Source organism: Elaeis guineensis, chromosome 2 (genome assembly GCF_000442705.2).
Source record: "Elaeis guineensis isolate ETL-2024a chromosome 2, EG11, whole genome shotgun sequence".
NCBI classification, from domain to species: Eukaryota; Viridiplantae; Streptophyta; class Magnoliopsida; order Arecales; family Arecaceae; genus Elaeis; species Elaeis guineensis.
The window spans coordinates 90,486,225-90,504,759 of record NC_025994.2 but is presented as its reverse complement, the minus strand read 5'-3'; the positions used below and the strand labels follow the sequence as shown (position 1 = coordinate 90,504,759).

The following is an 18,535-nucleotide window of genomic DNA, read 5'->3' as shown; positions in this document are numbered from 1 at the left end:
ACGAAATATTGCTGGAGAAATGTTATTTCTAGATCCTTTTCTGGATCTTATATTCTGCCAAATTCAAGCGAGGAAAAGAATTGACAAATTTTTTTTCCCAATATTTGATAAAAATATTTTACAATTCCAATGGAATATTGAATTACTTACCGACAAGTTTGGAGTTACAATTTTCATTACGAACTCGGCGGTCGTTTCACGACTTCGTTTTATATATAAAATGGTGATGAGTTGATAGTTATCCGAAAGTCCCTGGTAGAATGAGTTACGATTTTCCCATGAAATCGGCAGCACATGCCAACTTCATCTTGTATATCGAAGAAAAATTAATTGTTAAGATCGGATTGAATTTTGTCCGAAAGCCCCGTGCTTAATATAAAGTCAGCAAAGACTGCCAACAGGGTTTTGTATGGAACTTGTCAGAAAAACATATATGTAGGTCCCCGACAAGATAGTTAATTACCTGTTTTAGGTTACAAGAATTGCCGTCCCAACCTCGCCTAAAACCGCAGGTAAGCAATCCCTTCTCTCCCTCTCACATATATCACTGCGAAAAAAAGGGGAACATCGCCATCTGAATTGATCTGTTTCTTGACCGGGAGGGAAGTTTGGCACAATTTATGATATCTGCTACTGATGTTCCCAGTGCTACTCCGGTCTTATGCTGCCTCTCTCTTTCATCGTATTATATCTTGCCTCTCCATCATTGTCCATAACATTCAAGAGGGGTGATATAAAATGATAGTTATGAACCAAGGTATTTCCATCACCCAGAAAAATAAATTTGATGTTTCATTGAGACTGATATTTTCACTTTTGTATGGATACACACACACACACACACATGTATATATATTATAACATTTTATGTTTTTAAAACATTTTCTCAATCACTAGGTTTTGAATTTGAGCTTTGTCAGCATGACGTCTATTGCTTATTGTCGATCTTACAGTAGAATTAGAGAATGGCAGAAAACATACAATTGCTTTGAAGTTTTACTTTTGCTTTTATCAAACATTTTTTTTAAAAAAAATTTCCTTTCTATTGTGAAGGAAAAAAAATGGCAACTACCAAACATGTTTAAATCTGAAAACAAAGCATGACCACAACGCCAAAAGTAATCTTAGGTTTTCTTCTTCCTTTTTTTTTTTTTTCTTGAAAAAGGGTGTGGGAATGGCCATCATTTTTGGAGTAATTTACAATGTTATTTGCCATATATTAGCATTCAGAAAAAACAAAGGTTAGAGCATGCCAAGGTTAAAATTGCAACATGACGGGAACAAAGAAATGAGCTATAGACCATACTTCTGACAGCAATTCAGCAACTTGTGAGCCTTGCCATCATTTTCGTCGGCCCCTGCAACATCTTTCTCCAAAACAGAAGGCTTTTCTGCCATCCATTTCTCTATTAAACTGGCAATTCTCCTAATCTGTTTTTGAGGTCAAGATAAACAAGAAATTTATTCCGTACCCAACTTATTTTTTGACTAATTTGTGCTCAAATAGTAACGTAATCTCACAAATAAAAATAAAAATAAAATAAAAATAAAAAAATCTCTGGGTACTGGATGTGTCAAGGATACAGAAATGGCCGATGCATCTGATTTCTTGAGAGCATTAGAATTCTCCAAGTCCTCACCTACTTTATCTAGTGGATGACCTTCCAGGTCTTCTTCTATAAGGTAAGATTTGTCCAACAAAAGCAACGCAAATTGGTGCAGAGCTGATATGCTGATATTGCTCTCCTGAATGTGAGCCAACAAACTTGCAAGGATGCACCAAAGTGCATTCCGGGCTTGCAAATCATCAGAAACAAGAGGTAAGATGTCCAGCAGGCCCTGTAGAAATAAAAAATCTGACAGCAGAAATAAAAGATTAAATCAGAAATAGCTCTGCAAGTGAAAATGGAACCCAAACTATTTCTTCAGGCATTATATCTACTGTTTACAACTCTACGGACCATGTGAAAGCTCCAAGATGAGGTGCTGCATGTCGACTAAAAGATTTGCAATTATGACCACAGCGGAAACACAAGAGCTAGCAGCCTGTTACACACAAAGGAAAAAGAAAATAAAAGGTTATTGAGATTTAGTCATGTTGAACAAGATTTTGCGCTGTTATTGGGCCATCTAGCTATCCTGTGCATACATTGGATACCACAATTTTATTCTGGGCTTGCCACTATGATTTACATTGTTATTCTAAGCACATGCTCATGCACACGTGCATGCATGGATAACATACCTCTAGCAATTGGCAACTCTCTCTCTTTCTCTCTCTCAAGATTTTCTTGATTCAATGCATACAAGCCAGGGAACAATCTTAACGCTTGCTATATGTGATTATGATGACATGTGCACAATTAACTTTCATCTTCAAAATAACACTATTTCAATATATACTTTATGAATTACTTATAACATATATAATCTAGTTGTAATAAACTAGGGCTCTAAAACAGCACCTTAATGCATAAAACTGACACATTATTTTCTATCTCATGATAAAAAAATTATAGATTTTCTTAGTATATATTATAAAAAGTAACTGGATATCTACATATTGGGTATATTTCTCAGCTTAGTCTGCATAAAATGGATGATTTGAAGGTGCTGGTTCTTTAGTTGATCAAATGAATAATTGACAGATAGACTACTATTTCAGGTCAAGATTATGAAAAAAATAATTCAGAGCAAGCTTAAAATAATGTTTAAATTTTGATTAGCTCTATTTTAACATATTCTCTCAGCTTGTATATTTGAATAGTAATGGATGAGAGGAATACAATATTTGCAGTTATGAACTGAAACAAAGAACACCAGTATTTGATATTCTGAGTAAAGACCTAAGATGCAGGCCAAATAATGAACTTTGTAACGTCAGTATCTGGGAGTAAACTATTAGAAGGTCATGAAAAAGATATAAATGTACTACGAGTAATACATCTTCTAGAATCATGCTCACCTCAAATTTTTCGGGAAGCTTGACCACGCGGCAAACTAAATGGAAAAGTTCTTCATTTGAAGATATCACTTGTGAATAATTATCAACAACAGAAAGTGCTTCAACCAAGCGAAGAACTAGATCAAGAATGGAGGACCTAAGATGATCAAAGGTAAAATAGTCGGCATCATTTGTATATAATAATATGCTGCTCATCATAAACATATTAAAATATTGTATACATTAATCTAAACTAGTGTGTCCAGTCTCGAACTCAGTGTTATACAGGAACTACTTAGGATCACAAGCAACATATTAGGAAAAGAAAACAACCAAATGCACAACTTAAATATTCCTAATCATCTTAGTTCTCCAAAAAAAAAAAAAGAAAAAAAAACTCAATGTTTTTTTTATAAGTAAAAAGAATAGACATGAAAATGAACTTACAATGTGTTAAATTGTAAAAGCTTTTGCATTTCTTTGTGTCATTTTAAAACACTCATACTACAACTCATTCATTTTATATATATCATGCACCAATTAAAACCCGATGAATAGATATAATTTTATATAAATGCAATTTATGCATATATTGCAAATAGAAGCTCCGACGTCCCAAGCACCAATCTCTGATCCATTTTCTTTCCACTTCATTCAAAACTTAATCAGCTTGCAATGGACACCTGGTGTTATATATATCAAATATATAACCCACAGGCACAAACACAAGCACAGACAGACATATATGCACAAAGACATCTGCAGACACTTGCAAGGACATGCGAATAGACATACAGATGTTGCAGATGCAGATATCTCTAGGTTCACAGATAAATGACATGATGTAACTTTGTATAAACACATACAAGTGCACAAATAACAATCCAAACAAAAGGCCAGAGAGTTTTTTTTTTCTTTTTTTTTTCTTTTTTTTTTTTTTGGAAATAAGGAAAGAAGAAGAAGCATTATCAAAATCTCTGGACATGCAGTACATAGCTTAAATGTTTCTCATTAGATTTAGTTGACTGATCCCAGAAAGAGAGAGGGCATCCTAAAAACTTAATAGAGGAGTTAACCTCACCTTTCCAGTCTGCTATCATCTCCTGATTTGCTTATCTCACATGCTAATAGACTAACGACAAGATCTGGCAAACCCAACTTCATTAAAGGTTGAAGAAGAATGGTTGCCACTTCTTGGTTATCAATGATGGCCAACAAAAACTCAATGCTCTGTCAATAACAATCACTTTTCATCAGGGATCTAGAACAATGCCAAACACTAATTTATAATTTCATAAAAAGTAAAACAACCAATACAAAATTCAGGCAGTTTCCAATTTAATTAATTGAATTTCTCAATAAAAATAGAAAGTGCTCCTAGGGGACCACTTTGTCAATGCAACTCTTACATAAACAGCAAAGGATTGATTGATCAACTAGGATGACAATATACGCATTGCTCTCACCTTTAGTCCTATTGACAAGTTGCAGGGCTTCCAATCTTATATTCTCTTGCAATTACCTAAGGAATTCTGGCAACCCAAATAGATGTGATAAGCCCTCTGATTTATGTTGTGTTTGGTAGTCGTAGGCATCAATTACAAGAACAATGGCTTTCCATAGACCCTTTCACATTCGCTTGATAGTCAAGATCTACGATAGACTACAATTAGAAACGAAAACTGCAAAGACAGTTTTACCTTCATTTACAAGGAGGAACTTTGTTTCAAGCCATATCATCAATTAATAATTATACTGGTAATTGAAGCAAAAGCTCTGCATTCTAACAAGTTCAAAAAATTCTTAGCTCTAATATTAATAGGAAAATGAAAATCACTTTAGGATGAATCTTAATTAAAGTAGATAGGTACCTAACAATGCAACGCATATGTTTAAAGTGTTGTTTAATGGTGATGCATATGAACTAATCCACAAGACAAATCATACATAAACTGCCACAATACCTTTTCTAATAGAGTAGGGTTTAATGTGTTCCCAACTATCCAGAGTATACGTAGAAGAATCTGATCAGGTAGCAAGGCTTCAGCCCAAGAAATGGACCCACAACCCTGGAGACCAGCAGCTAACAACCTGTGCCAAACAATAACTGTGATAAGCAATTTAATGACAGAAGTACCATTCAAATCTTCAAGAGGTCTTCACAATAAAAAGTTCAACCCTTTGCTTAGATATAAAGAGAGTTGGAAAAAGCACCACCTGAATTTATGGTAATGAGGACAAGTAATGACACAACATAGGAAAGATGGAAATGCATAAACATACACAGGGAAGGGGGCAGGGCATAGCAACAAAAACATACATGACAAATTAAAATAACCAAAAGGCAGTTGATGAGATTGTGAAATCTCATAATCGCATATAAAGCAGACTAACACGTAGATAAACAATAGATGCAGCAGCCCATGAAATCTGTCACTGAATAAGGATTGATTGCGAACTTGTCTGGAGAGGTTTAATATAGCCTACATGTCGTCTCAGAAAATTCAGAATCTGATCTCCATGCAATAATTATTTGCAGGGATTTAATCATTGAATGAAGCATAAATAGACTTTGGAACAGTGAGTAGAACCTGAGTGTCAAGGCTTCTGTAGCATAAATAAATGGGATCTTGGGATCTCCTTTTGCCCAAAAGAAAGGATATATGATGGATTATTTGTTGGAAGATACATGCCATTTACTTTTATTTCGGAACAAGATATAGCATTGATCTCTAACTTCTGATCAATGATTAGCGTACAAGGAAAGAAAGAGGAAATAAGTAGAGAAGCAAATAGGCGAGTGAAAAGAAAAACAGTGGAAGGCAAGATCAAATGAACAAATTCCTTCTTTCTTCTCTAATATCAATCTTTCTTGCCCGCAGGGAATCTACAAAGAACTACTGGCAAGGTATTCCATCAAGTTCACCACATATAAACTTCGGTACTGTTGTTCTGTTTTGACAAAAAAGTTCAAACTTAATGTTAAATGTAAAGGTATCTATGCAATAAAATATAAGAGGATGTGACATCATGTGACATAAGCAGACGAATATATGGATTTCTGTGCATAGGGCAATGTAGAAGGACATTGAAGTATCAATATGAATACTCTATTTGTTATCTCCAAGTCTCTTGACCATGTTGGGACAAAATTTCCATCAATTGTAGCCAATTCTTTAGATAGAGGCATCCAACCATCAATTGTAGCCAATTCTTTAGATAAGGTTAAAGCACTTCACATTACCCATCAGTAACAAGATATTTGTAACTGCTTAGATACTACATTGCGATAACCGAAAAAATATTTCATACTAATTTGGATCATCCATAATTTTTAATATATCAATTGTTCTAAAGCATGTATTTTTAACAGGTATAGGTTTTGAACATGGTGCCCACCAAGGCAATCAATCTAATTCTGCTCATTAAATGCATTTGATTAAATTAACATGTAACAATTGGTACATTCCCTAGCCTACCTCTTCCAAGTTGATAGTAAAACTTTAAAAAAAAAAAAAAATTACTACCTGAATGTCTCAGAAAGGCAAGTGGAATCATCTAGGAACAACTGTTCAACAACCGTTTCAATCAAACCACCTTTAGAAACTATCGCATTGCTTAGAACTTCATGGCATGCAAGATTCCCAATGATTCCTAAGCAAATTTCCTGCAAGAAATTCAGATACATACAAAAAACAAAAGGTGATCATGTCAAACAGTAACAATTATTACATTCAGTAGATATGGCTTGCACCACAATATTAAAATAAATAAATAGGTTGAAATTCAAAATTATTTTAGATCATAATTTCTTATGAACATTTTCTTCCTAAGACTTGCTGAAATGAAAGAACTGCCAGCATAAAATGTATTGCCTGTTGTGAAGTTTAAAAAATTTTATGATGCTGATTTTATCATGAAAAATTAACATGATTTCTCAGAGCAGATGTAACACAAATCAAATGTTTTCAGTCAGCTAATGAATTCTAATGCATCAATACTGCTGACCCTAATTACTCTGATGTGTGATATCCAATGTTGGAGGCTCATGAAGTGAAAGGTGTAAGTACAGTAAAACAGAATTGAAGGTTGCTCATGTTGTAAAGGTAATGAATACAACATCAGGTATGATATTCACCTGCTTCAAGGTTCTCATGTAAGAATAAGAAAAAGGCATCCTGGAGGTTCCCACCACTGGGGGGTCTGGGGAGGATCAGCTGTATACAGCCTTAAACCCGCATGCAGAGAAGCCATTTCTCAGTTTTTGAACCTATGACACCTAAGTTATAATGGAGCAACCTTACCATTGCACTCATGTCTCCCTTCTAAATTGTAGCGATTGGGAATTGAACTAGATGTGTATTGAACACGAAACCTTCGAATCTGGAGTCAAACACGCTAATATTGCAATAGAAATTTTATTGGAAGAATGCAGGGCTCTTTACAGATGGAAACTTGCAAACATGCACAGTAAGCCTTATCTCTGGCTATCTGCAGTAATATATACCAACACCGAACCAAGTTTAAGGATTAGGATGGATCTAGCTTATTTAGTGTCAATTTTGCATGAAACTAGTTTTTTTGGGTTTTTTAAATCTCATCAAATTTTCTCACTAAATATATTAAGATATAAGATCATCTTCACCTACCAAGGTTTTGACAATGGCTGAAGAGATGTTGCTCCAAACATCTGGTAGGTTTATAGCCTTAGCATTTGGTGGACAATTTTGAGAGCTTTTAAACATGATATACCTTGTATTTTTCCCCTCAAACTTATACAGCGACCTGTGATGGAGTTCATCATCTTCTCTTTACACTACTTGATTACTTATTTAGGACTTGTCTGGGTAATGCAGCAAGATTTCGGCTGGATTTCCTACTGGATTCGTAGAATGAACAGCCCATTTGGGCATGACCCCTATCAATTCAACACCCCCTATAGGTCTTTTTTTCCCTGCAGACCAACAAGACCACAGGCTGGGACCTAGACTAGGACTTGGGCAGCCCTTAGAATACCGGCCAACAGGCCCAATTCCCGCAGAAGTATCCAAACCGGCTCTAAGCAGTTTTTATTACCATTGAAAGATAGATCTCTCCAAGTTCAAAATTTTCATTATACATTCCTGTCATCAGAATTTTCATTCAAAATACATGTTTTCCCATCACATAACTTTGTTGTGGGATCAGCATTCTCAAGCTATAGAACACAGTTCGATCCTTTAGTCTCCCTCTTTGGTGTCGTTCACCAGAAGCGACCACCCATATTCCCTTTTATTTCTGAAAGAAATATTTGAAACAACCTAATCAACAATGGTGCTCTCTAGTATACATCATCTAGACTTACTTAGCCCATGATCATTCCTACTTGGCTGGCCTTCAGCGCAAAAGACCTCTATCATTCCTCTCCCACACTCACTTACTGCCTCGTGAAGGCCTACTTCCCCCAAGAAATCATGGATAACTAGCCAGTAAGTGCAATTATGTGTCATTCATCCATGCACCTTGCAGAATGAGACATCAGGACCAGATAATACATTTGACTGAAACCTACATCTCTCACCACATACAAAGTAAGAAAATGTGTAATCAAGTATCTAAGAACATAACTTTTCTCTCCATAAAACCAATCCCATGCTCCACACAAAAGAGAAAGAATGTATTCTTCAATCCACTCTGATTGCAATATATTGTGGCTTTATTTACTAGCATCATAATTAAATTCTTTTTTTTGTGGTGTTGGAGGAATTATTCTGAAGATAAACATGGCAACATTGTGAGTGATGGATAATAAAAAATATCAAAATGAGAGGGCATGTCACTCAAATTATTGAATGGACTTAGAAAGTCCAAGAAAATCACCCAACAACCATTCAATGGTTTCAAATATCAATATTTCAATAAGAGAACATGTATAGATTACTTTACTGATGGTAAGCATAACTTACTGTCACCCGTGAAGATTTGGAAACACGTATGTTTGCCAGAAGCACTTCAAGTATGAGATTATTCACCTGCAGGGTGTTAATTACAAGCCCACAAAAACTTTAGCTGTCAATTAAATGCAGAACTGACAAATTACAAAATATATTTCCATGCATTAAAGAAGAAGAAGAAGAAGAAGAAGAATCCAGCATAATCCGATCGATCATTTTCTCAAAAGAAAAAGGGTAAGCTAAATGGAATATTTAAATCAATCTAGTAGTTTATCATGTAAGCATAAAAACAGGGCATTAAATTAAAAGTGCTTTGGAAATGTTTAATGTGAAAGGAGTATAAGTTTCGAAAAGAAAAGGCACATGGAAGGAAAAAGAAAACAGATAATACCATGAATTCAGCTTGAGTCCTACTAGCAGAAAGATCCCACAGGGTGCAGCCACAATCTTCCCATGGGTCTTTTGTTTCTGCAGCTACAGATTGCTCATGATCAAAACCACCATTTATTTCTTCCCTTCCAAATTCATGGTTCATCCCATTGCCCTTAGAAGAAGCAAGGGAATTTTCTGTGCTAATAGCTCGGTGATCAAGCTTCTCTTCACAACTATAAGCCAAACTTTTATCTGAAACAAGATCCTCGAGCACCTGTGCAGCACTCATTTTATTCCTTAAGTTTTGCTCCAGATAATTCATATCGGGTTCTTGGACAGAAGAATCCTTATCATCTCTCTGCTGACATTGTTTCTCCACACTAGTATTGCATGGCAAAAGGCGCCTTATGAGAGAGATAATATAACTGGGATCCACTGTTGTTGATACATCAAATATCTGCAGCAAAAATGGCGAAAAGGATTTATTTCAAAAGAATACATTGTCTTAATCTGTTCATTGATGATAGAAGGTCAAAAACTTCTTTTAAAGAGAGAAAAGTCATCAGTATCAAAGAAATTGAAACCAGTGAAGTTTAAACATGGAAGGTAAAACTAACAAGCATATTCCCAGAAGTTAAAAATAATTCAAATTTAAAAAGGCTGGGAACGCAACATGCATCGTAGAGGCTCTATTTCATGATAAAGAAACTGCATAAAAGTAATGCAACTGCAGCTGCTATTGTTGAAAACAAGTTTTATAGAAATTCAAAAATTATCTCAACTTGAATCCACATATATAAGGTCTGTTTCAAAAGTTCTAAGAAGTAATTTTCCAACCATATATAATAAAACCATAAAACTACGGATGATGTACCAATGTCAACAGTGAAGCCAATATCTATTTGTGGGTAGGATATTTACTTGGAAAAGACATATCACTTTGAAATTCCCAGGGACTCATGAACCAAATTCTATATGCTTGTGGACGGTGCTGCCATAAACAGTTTATAAATGATCAAATGTTCTGTGCTTTAATAAATAAACAAATTCAAAATTCAAAACTACAATATAAACTGCATAAACACCGTAATATATCTACTAGCTGAGATTTTGCCTCCTTGCGTGACAACTCATCAATTTAAAGAAAAATTAAAAAAAAAAAAAGAGAGAGAGAGAGAGACAAGAAATTTACTATGGTCTGTTAGACACCGCCCATCAAATGTTTGAGATAATGAATAAAAGAGAGTGATTCCTGTTTTCTTTCAATAATTTATAGCAGAGTTTTGAAACAGTGAACAGAAAGCAAAAAAATGAGGCTAGGGTTTTGCATCACCGACCTTAAGCAGTGGAAATGGTATGGTTTACCTCAGAAGAAGAAGGGGCGAGGGGAAGGTGTGAAGGAGCTTCTTCTTCTTCTTCTTCTCCTCCTCCTCCTTCTCCTTCTTCTCCTCTTTTCTCTTTCACTAGGGCCTCCCTCTCCTTGTCTTCTTCTGTAAGTCTTTGTTCTAGACCTGTCGCCATTGGCCTCGTCACAGTGGCTGCGAGTGGGAGTGGGAGAGACTCCGCGAGAGAACGGGAAGGCCCGAGTTAGGAGGCTTGGCTTGGAGAGAAACGAGTGGGTTTATTAGATTTTTGGGGAACGAAAGCGAATGGAAATACACCGGAGGCTCGGCGCTGCCTACATCTAGGAATATTGAGATCCCAAGGGTTATATGCGAAAGTTATAAAACTTTATCCAGTTACGGTCATGTCCCGATATTAAGTCTCGGACACTGCAGTATTATTTTGAAGGGTTATGTGCAAAAATGTAAAACTAAGACAACCGCAGTTACTGCTAAAATTGATGTTATATAAGGGGTTACACGTAAAATTGTAAAACGTCGTCTCAAGTCGGTACCTACTTTGCCGTAACTATTTCACTTTAAAAGCCCTGAAAGATTAATCACATTCGGATAACCATGTTCATATAGAACCACTCGTACAACATAATTATGTTCGACAAGGGGGTTCTGGGCAAACACGTAAAACCATACTTGAAGTCGGCAAATAATTATCAGATATTATTTTACATAAAATCCCCGTTAAATTATTATATTAACACGAGCATGATCACCTAGAACGGAGAATGATGCCGACATTAGTATAAGCTACCAGTATATATAGCCCCTCACTATTTTTAAATAACACATAAATCCTTACCTGTAAATAAAGTCTCGGCGACGGAGCGCCCGGAGGCGGGGAGGGAAGGACTCCGTCACCCTATTCGGCCATGGATTACAGTCTCGCAGCGCTGAAGCTCTTGTGCTGCCAGCTAAAAGACGCTCGCCCGACTACCTCCGCCATGACCCTCTACGGCATCCTCTTCCAGCGCGCCTGGCTCCAGGTCTCTCTCCCTCCCTTCCTTCCTCTCGCTCTCGCTCTCTCTTCTCTCTCGCGCGCGCTTGCTAACCTACGAGCGAAGGCAGGGTGTTTTGGTTTCAGGTTGGGAGGAGGGGCGTTTCGTGCTCGACGACGGGTCCGACGTCGTCGAGCTGGGCATATCCTCTGAGTCCCGGCCTCAAGAGTGGAAGACGGGTGAGTTTCTTGCTTTTATTTCACATCTCCTCTTCTTGCTTTCGATTCCCGAGTAGATAAAGTTCTGAACTTCTGATTCCGCTTCAGGGATGTATGTTATGGTTGTGGGGCATTTTGTCGCTGCTTCTTCTCAATCTAGTGGTTTTCCTCTAATCAAGGTAGCCGGGCCTTTCTCCTGTTTGTTTAAAATATTATACGAATCGATGTTAATTGACTGGGAGTCCACCTTCAGATTATATATTGTTCTGCTGAAGTAGGAGCTTGCTTGCATGAACAAACTCTATCAGTATGTTACCATTTTGTTTTGTAAGTAGTAAATGATTTCAAAGGAACACAAATGAGTTGCAACTTGGGCATTCTAAGCTAGCTAGCTAGAAATAAATTGGAGATGAAGAACATTTGTTGCAAGCAGCGAGAATGGGACAATGGTTCTCTGAATCTTATAGGATTTAAAGTGACTTAGACTGTCATAGATTCAATGGTGGTTGAGGAATAAGGAACTTTATTGAGGACGACTTGGATGTCTTGAATCCTGATGTCTTCTCTAGCTTATCAAGAGAATGGTTCTCTGAACTTTATTGAGGACGACTTGGATGTCTTGAATCCTGATGTCTTCTCTAGCTTATCAAGAGAATGGTTCTCTGAACTTTATTGAGGACGACTTGGATGTCTTGAATCCTGATGTCTTCTCTAGCTTATCAAGAGAATGGGTAGCTGTAGTTCTAGGATCGACATCCTTCCATGCTTATGCGTTTCTCTACTTGGATGGTAGCATGCCTCCACTCAATGCTGCATTTAGCCTTTTCTCCTTTTCTTCTCTTTACTTTGTTTCTCATAAGTTATAAATTCTGCCACATTTAGAAGAAATTATTAGCATATCAAATTTAAATAGTGTCATGCCCCGGTCCAATGTTATAAACCAAGCATATGACAAATGGCCGCATATGCCATAGGTTATAGCCTGACAAAACTTGCAAAGCATGCTTGCAGCCCTTAACAGAACTTCCAAGAAAGAGTTCTTTACCATCACCATACAGGAAGTGGTAAAAAAAAAAAATCAGAGCATCTGTTAGTCCCTAATAAAATAGCTTTAATAGCAACCATCCAATGTTAATCTCGAAAAGCATCAAAGTTAAGGAACATCCGTCACAACATAATTCATAAAACATTGTCCCTCAAGAGTACTAACAAACTATGACATGAATTTCATTCCATAACCTGGCAAATCCACGATCCATGCTACTCAGCATTTGAAAGTTGACAAGAAAAATAATAAGCTAACAGCCTTGTAAGATGCATTGAACACCTGTAGTTGGATCAAGTATGTAAAGTAAAATTGTTAAATAAAGATTGACAGCTCTATGAATTTGTAAAGAAAAAACTATTTTGGAGACAAAATAAGAGTTCCATGTCTGGCTTATGAACATTCAAATGATTTGAAGCAGATATTATTTCCAAAATTGGAGAAGATAGTTAGATTTTTATATGAAATAGAGAACTATTGAGCAAACAATTGATTTTCTAATCCAATCAGATGATTATGAAATCTCTTTTTGTCTCTTTGTGACTGTGACCACAATCATCCCTGTCACAAGGCCCAAAACCACCATGTGATGTATGTCTGAAATCATATTTGGTCCTGTGATAGAGGCCCAAAAGAAATTTATTTTTAAACACATGCTTTGCTAGCAATCAGCCCCATTTTGGCTAGGCCCGAATCATAGGCAAACTAGAGATTAAAAACCTTTTTTTTTTCATGTCAATTCAGAAGCCAATTTTCAGCCATTCCCAAATTATCAAGTTTCCAAATGCTCATAAGCTTTCAAAATATCTCCATCATGATAAATTTAGTAATTTCATTTAAGATATTTTCAACTTGATGGACCAATACAATATATTTTAAAATACATATATCATGATACATTCAGCTAGCATGCTTAATTAAAAATGTTTCATGTTTGATCCATATCTTATAACTATTATCCATGCAACGTAAACTTGGGTATAATATTTATTATCAAATCATGACTATGTAAAATTGATTTTCAAAAATCATCTTCATTTCAATGAGAGCCATGATGCATGTTTCAATCATAAATTTTCTAATAAATAATATATATAATATATCTATAAATTACTGGGATGATAAAGTACTCACCTAATCGAAAGAACCCTGCAACAAGATGCCAAGGGTACACTATCACAATCATAGATAATACAACATAGGATTCAATTAGAGGCATAAATACTATAACCTAGGGCTAAAATTTATTAAAGCAACTATGAAATGGTGGCCCTTACCAAGGAAAACTATTACTTATTAACCTAGGGCTAGGGGCGAAATTGTAGCCTCCCCATCTTCCCCATCAAATACATTAGGGCCTCTAAGTATTTACTTAGAAAATTTATACAACTAAGATATACATGAAGAGATACTCATGATAGATATACAAAAAAAAGATTGAATTTCGCCTATCAATATGGGATTTTAGCAAAAACACCATAAATCCTACAAGCAAAGGGTTTAAGCTGTTAACTAGATGCGATCATCCATGCCTTGAGAGGTATGACATGAGAGAGAGAGAGAGAGAGTGTGTGTGTGTGAGAGAGGAGGTGGGGTGCGAGAGGAAAAGGAAAGAACGCAGAAGGGAGGGAGGGAGGGGCGGGGAGAGAGATATATATAGAGAGAGAGAGAAAGAGAGAGCACAGGCAAGTGAGTCGCATAAGGATGAATCAATTTGCTGGGTTTAGGGCTAGAGTTCAGGTCTTGGTCTTGGTTTAGGTAGTAAAAGAGAGATAAAAGGAAGAAAGAAATGAGAGAGGGAAAGAAAGAAATTGAGAGAAGAAAGCAACAAAATTGGGTGGGGGGGGGGGCGCAGAGTGGAGTGCATCATGTGGAGATCATAGGGACGAGACTGTGGATAGAGGTGCAATGGTGCCAATTTCACGCACCTAAGAAAGCACCTTCTCACATTAGAAACCAAACGAGATCTTGATCCACAATCTTTGTGAATTGGGTCTCCTCTTTCATCTTTTTCTTAAAAAGAAAAAAAAAAAAAAGAACTGAGCATTACAAATAGGTATGTCGGCTATGATTCATTTATAATTTTATGAATATAGTTCACCCTCTTTTGATGGGACCAAATCTTCAATGTGATGATTAGGGGTAATGGATAATTCTTTTTGATATCTCTCTTTAATTTCTGAAAGCCAAAACTTGGGTTCCAAGTAAAGATGATGATTATCAATGCCCTTGCTGAATTTATCTTCTGTCAAAACTCAGTTATGCAGGGCTAGGACTTTACTATCTAGTAAGGCCCATTAATATGTCGAAGAAGAATATCAGATCTAGATGGTGTTGGTAAACAACTTGGTTATGAACTTTGTCAATGAGCTTGTTGAAATTTTGATTGAAAAAAGTTACCTTTGCAATGTGTTTACATCTGATAATGATCATGATTTTGAGAGAAGTCCATTCAAACCTGAAATTAAGTTTCATGTTTGAGGAATATGGTTTTTGAAGTCAATTTCCTGACTAACCAAGGGGGATTCTTCAACCCCATGGAAGAAACTGTTAGAAGTACTGAGGAATAGATAAAGAAATTTATTTTCCTTCGCAAAGATTTTTAGTTAATCTAATAGTTGGTTTCATGTCAAAGCATTGATGGTGGATCAACTACCGGGCTTTCTAATTAGACTAATTCACTTTATGCCCATCTACCGCTAAATTATAATATTGCATTGGTTTAGTTCCTAATTGGAAAGAAAAAGTAATGTATGATAGAACGATTCAGATGGACAAAGCTTTCTTTTCGTGTGATAATACGAACAAAATTCATTTCTCATTAAAAAAGATCTAGTGGACACAGTGAATAACTAATATTGATTAAACACAACTTTGTATTGTATTCGCCTTTTCCTGTCTGGAGTTAGCTTATTTTATTTTATTTCGTATAGTTTAACACTGAAATCTGCAGTACTGAACTTAACCATGGTATAGTCCACTTTGATATGTCTTGGTCCCGCCCCAACATAGATATAATAGACAAGCTCTAATTATCTATTTCTATGATTCAGGATCTGAATATTTATAAAAGGAATGATCATATTATTGTTCCACCAAAATCACCTATATTATGTTTTGTTATTGCTTGTCCATTCAGATTTCTTCTTTTCAAAATGCAGGTTCACAAGATAGTTGATCTCTCAGCATACCCTGACAGGGAAGCAATGTGGCATTTGGAAGTCATCGAGGCTTATAAATTGTTCTATGTACCATCAGTGGAATGACATTTGCGGTTTCTTCTTTCTACATCCTGCTGGGACAATATACCTTTCAACTGCTTATTATCTTTAAGAATTCATCTTATATCCATCTTGAATAATGCCTCAGAGAGTTGCATAACAATCCAAATTTCCAGACTTGGCAGTGTATACTTGACATGGAACTAATATTTGCTTTGTTTAGGTTGCCTTTAGCAGGACTTTCCAAGAGACACAACTTTTTAATTTTATGGCAATTGCTGCAGTAATTGGTGAAGGATCTGAGTTCTTGGTGTTTTGCTTATCAAACTCGGTATTCGGTAATGCAGCTTGTGGAGATTTGTAAATGTGAAGGGCGAGTGGCTGCTGTCACACTTGGTAGTGCGAGCAAGACTTCATTACGAGCATGCCAATCTAAAGAGCTACAATAAATCATGCATTCTTGTCACTCAGTTTGTTCTGTTAGATAGGAAAAGCTTTCAACTTGGACTCGCGAGATGAGAGAAATATATCATGAGACGGAAACAAAGTTGGTGGTTAGGACCTCTACGTCCTCCTCCCTCATCACCACATGCTTCGGTGGTTGAGTAGTTACTTGCCACCTCATGGCAATGGTGGGTGCTGCTGCTTCCTTCCCTTCTTTCCTTCTCCTTTTCCTTCATTTACCTTGATTCATCCACACAACCACCACCACCCTCCTTTCCCTTCCTGCCTTAATCACTGGTGTAACTCCTCCTGGATTACATCCTCTCCATGCAACGGAAGAAGAAGAAAGACAACGATTCATTTCCCCATAGTTGTTCGGCTGGGGTTCTCATTGTCGAGAATCCCCCACCAAGGTCATTGGTGGAGGAGAAACGGAGTGAAGGAGGGGCCATTGTGCAAGAGGAATTTGTTGGAACCGGACCACCGGAGCTGACCGTTTATCGCTGATGCCGGCGAGAATGGTGCAAGTGATTCAGCAACTCGTATTTCCCATGCCTAAACTTCACAGCAAAGGACTGATTTTCTACTTCATCAGTCAAACATCGATATCTAACAAAATATAATAGATGTTTTAGGGTAAACTCAAATTCTCTGTCTCCTGAATGACATATATGTGGATTGTCTTTATGAAATATCTTTATGCCCAATGGTCAGACAAAAATATGATTGCTTGTTAAAACTGTAGATCATCGTGTGTGTCTGTAGATTTTGATTTTTCTTTTTAAATCCTCAGACCCCGACCCATCAAATTACGAGTCACCGGATAAGAAACCATATATCTTTTTGTTCATTTTTCTCATATTTTCTGAATATGAAAATCAATAAGAAATTATGTTTCAAGATCTGGCCCAGAGAATCTGGAAGTTGTAAAACGCTTATAGAGATGAACCAGATTGTTTTTAATGACAATAACCTATTTCGAACCATTTTCTGTTTACATTTGGAATTTTTGGACTCGTGCTAGAGATATCTCTATCTGTTGTTGCTGGAATTTTGATATCATTGTTGCAATATTCATTCTTGTTAGCTTATGTCTTGTGCTCTTCCCCTTTGATCAGAATGATTTGAGAACTTCTAGGTAGACTGGATAAACCTCAAATAAGCCTTCTTAAACATTACCCATTATACTTTATTGCATGCTATCTCCAAGTTGAGAATGAATATGTATTGATTATTTATGTTAGCTTATTAGGCGAGATGAAAGCATGGAGAACACATCAAATAGCTTAGTAGATGCGATTGTTGTGATATTCATTTGATCCTAGTCCGATCTCACTCGGTCATTGCTTTGCACGTAGCTCATAATCTGATTGCACAATAGGTGATGTAATTTTTGTAGGTTGCTTCTATTCCTTGAGATAAAAACAAGAATGCATTTCCTTCAATCCTTTGACCTTTTGCTAATATTCATGATATCACCAATTATGCTTACTGGCCTGATTCACTAATTTCTCCTGTGACATTCTAATGCTCCTTGGCATTTCATTTGCCCCAAATGTCCTATCCTGAAGGTTCTTTCTAAAGCTATCTCTTCTTCAGTTTTTTTGGAGCTGAACAAATGAACAGGAAATGAACTTTCTAACTGTGAATCTTCTGGACCCGATTCCTCTAACGGAGCGCTCATCGAACAATCCTGCACGCCCATAACCTGAGAAACAATGCATTAGCATCGAGGCTGGGCTAAAACATGAGATGCGTATGAATACTTGTAGCCTTAAAATCCAAATACTGGTAGAAATCCCGTGGCACATAGCTAGATTTCGATAGCTAACCATTTATAAATACTGTTCAAAACTTCAAGAGGCCATTATACAGACCTCTTGACTTATTGGTGATCAAATAAAAAAGGTTAAGCCCAGAGGATATTATTCCATAACCTAAGTAATTGCTCCTTGCACATCCGCTCTCTGTCTGTTGTTTGATCTTCTTTTTAGTGATCCGTGTTTAGAATGGCATGAACCAG

At 36.5% G+C, this 18,535-nt stretch overlaps 2 protein-coding genes across 3 annotated transcripts; one reads left to right on the top strand and one right to left on the bottom strand.

The window, feature by feature from the left end:
• Positions 1–1,088: 1,088 nt before the first annotated feature.
• LOC105053847 (uncharacterized) lies at positions 1,089–10,947 on the bottom strand. 2 transcript variants are annotated; one of them, XM_010935164.4, is made up of 10 exons: positions 10,615–10,947; positions 9,269–9,706; positions 8,890–8,955; positions 6,472–6,611; positions 4,909–5,035; positions 4,026–4,174; positions 2,966–3,101; positions 1,962–2,046; positions 1,585–1,856; positions 1,089–1,431 (listed from the first exon to the last, which is right to left on the bottom strand). In XM_010935164.4, exons 1-10 carry the CDS (start codon positions 10,768–10,770, stop codon positions 1,294–1,296), a joined length of 1,707 nt encoding a protein of 568 aa, XP_010933466.1. In that variant the 5' UTR covers positions 10,771–10,947; the 3' UTR covers positions 1,089–1,293. The 2 variants fall into 2 exon arrangements, with proteins under 2 accessions (XP_010933466.1, XP_073108239.1); XM_073252138.1 differs by lacking the exon at positions 10,615–10,947 and adding an exon at positions 10,171–10,598.
• Positions 10,948–11,436: 489 nt separating this feature from the next.
• LOC105053856 (uncharacterized) lies at positions 11,437–16,363 on the top strand. Its single transcript, XM_010935174.4, has 4 exons — positions 11,437–11,632; positions 11,715–11,823; positions 11,911–11,981; positions 16,009–16,363. Exons 1-4 carry the CDS (start codon positions 11,519–11,521, stop codon positions 16,111–16,113), a joined length of 399 nt encoding a protein of 132 aa, XP_010933476.1. The 5' UTR covers positions 11,437–11,518; the 3' UTR covers positions 16,114–16,363.
• Positions 16,364–18,535: the final 2,172 nt, after the last annotated feature.

Bases quoted from the DNA above. Each gene is read 5' to 3' on its own strand.
- LOC105053847 (XM_010935164.4), bottom strand. From the start codon at position 10,770: ATGGCGACAGGTCTAGAACAAAGACTTACAGAAGAAGACAAGGAGAGG. The intron at 9,707-10,614 runs GTAAACCATACC...TTTTTGCTGCAG, and splicing joins TCGCCCCTTCTTCTTCTGAG to ATATTTGATGTATCAACAAC. The intron at 3,102-4,025 runs GTGAGGTTAACT...TGATCATCTTAG, and splicing joins GATGATAGCAGACTGGAAAG to GTCCTCCATTCTTGATCTAG.
- LOC105053856 (XM_010935174.4), top strand. From the start codon at position 11,519: ATGGATTACAGTCTCGCAGCGCTGAAGCTCTTGTGCTGCCAGCTAAAA. The intron at 11,824-11,910 runs GTGAGTTTCTTG...ATTCCGCTTCAG, and splicing joins GCCTCAAGAGTGGAAGACGG to GGATGTATGTTATGGTTGTG. The intron at 11,982-16,008 runs GTAGCCGGGCCT...TTCAAAATGCAG, and splicing joins GTGGTTTTCCTCTAATCAAG to GTTCACAAGATAGTTGATCT.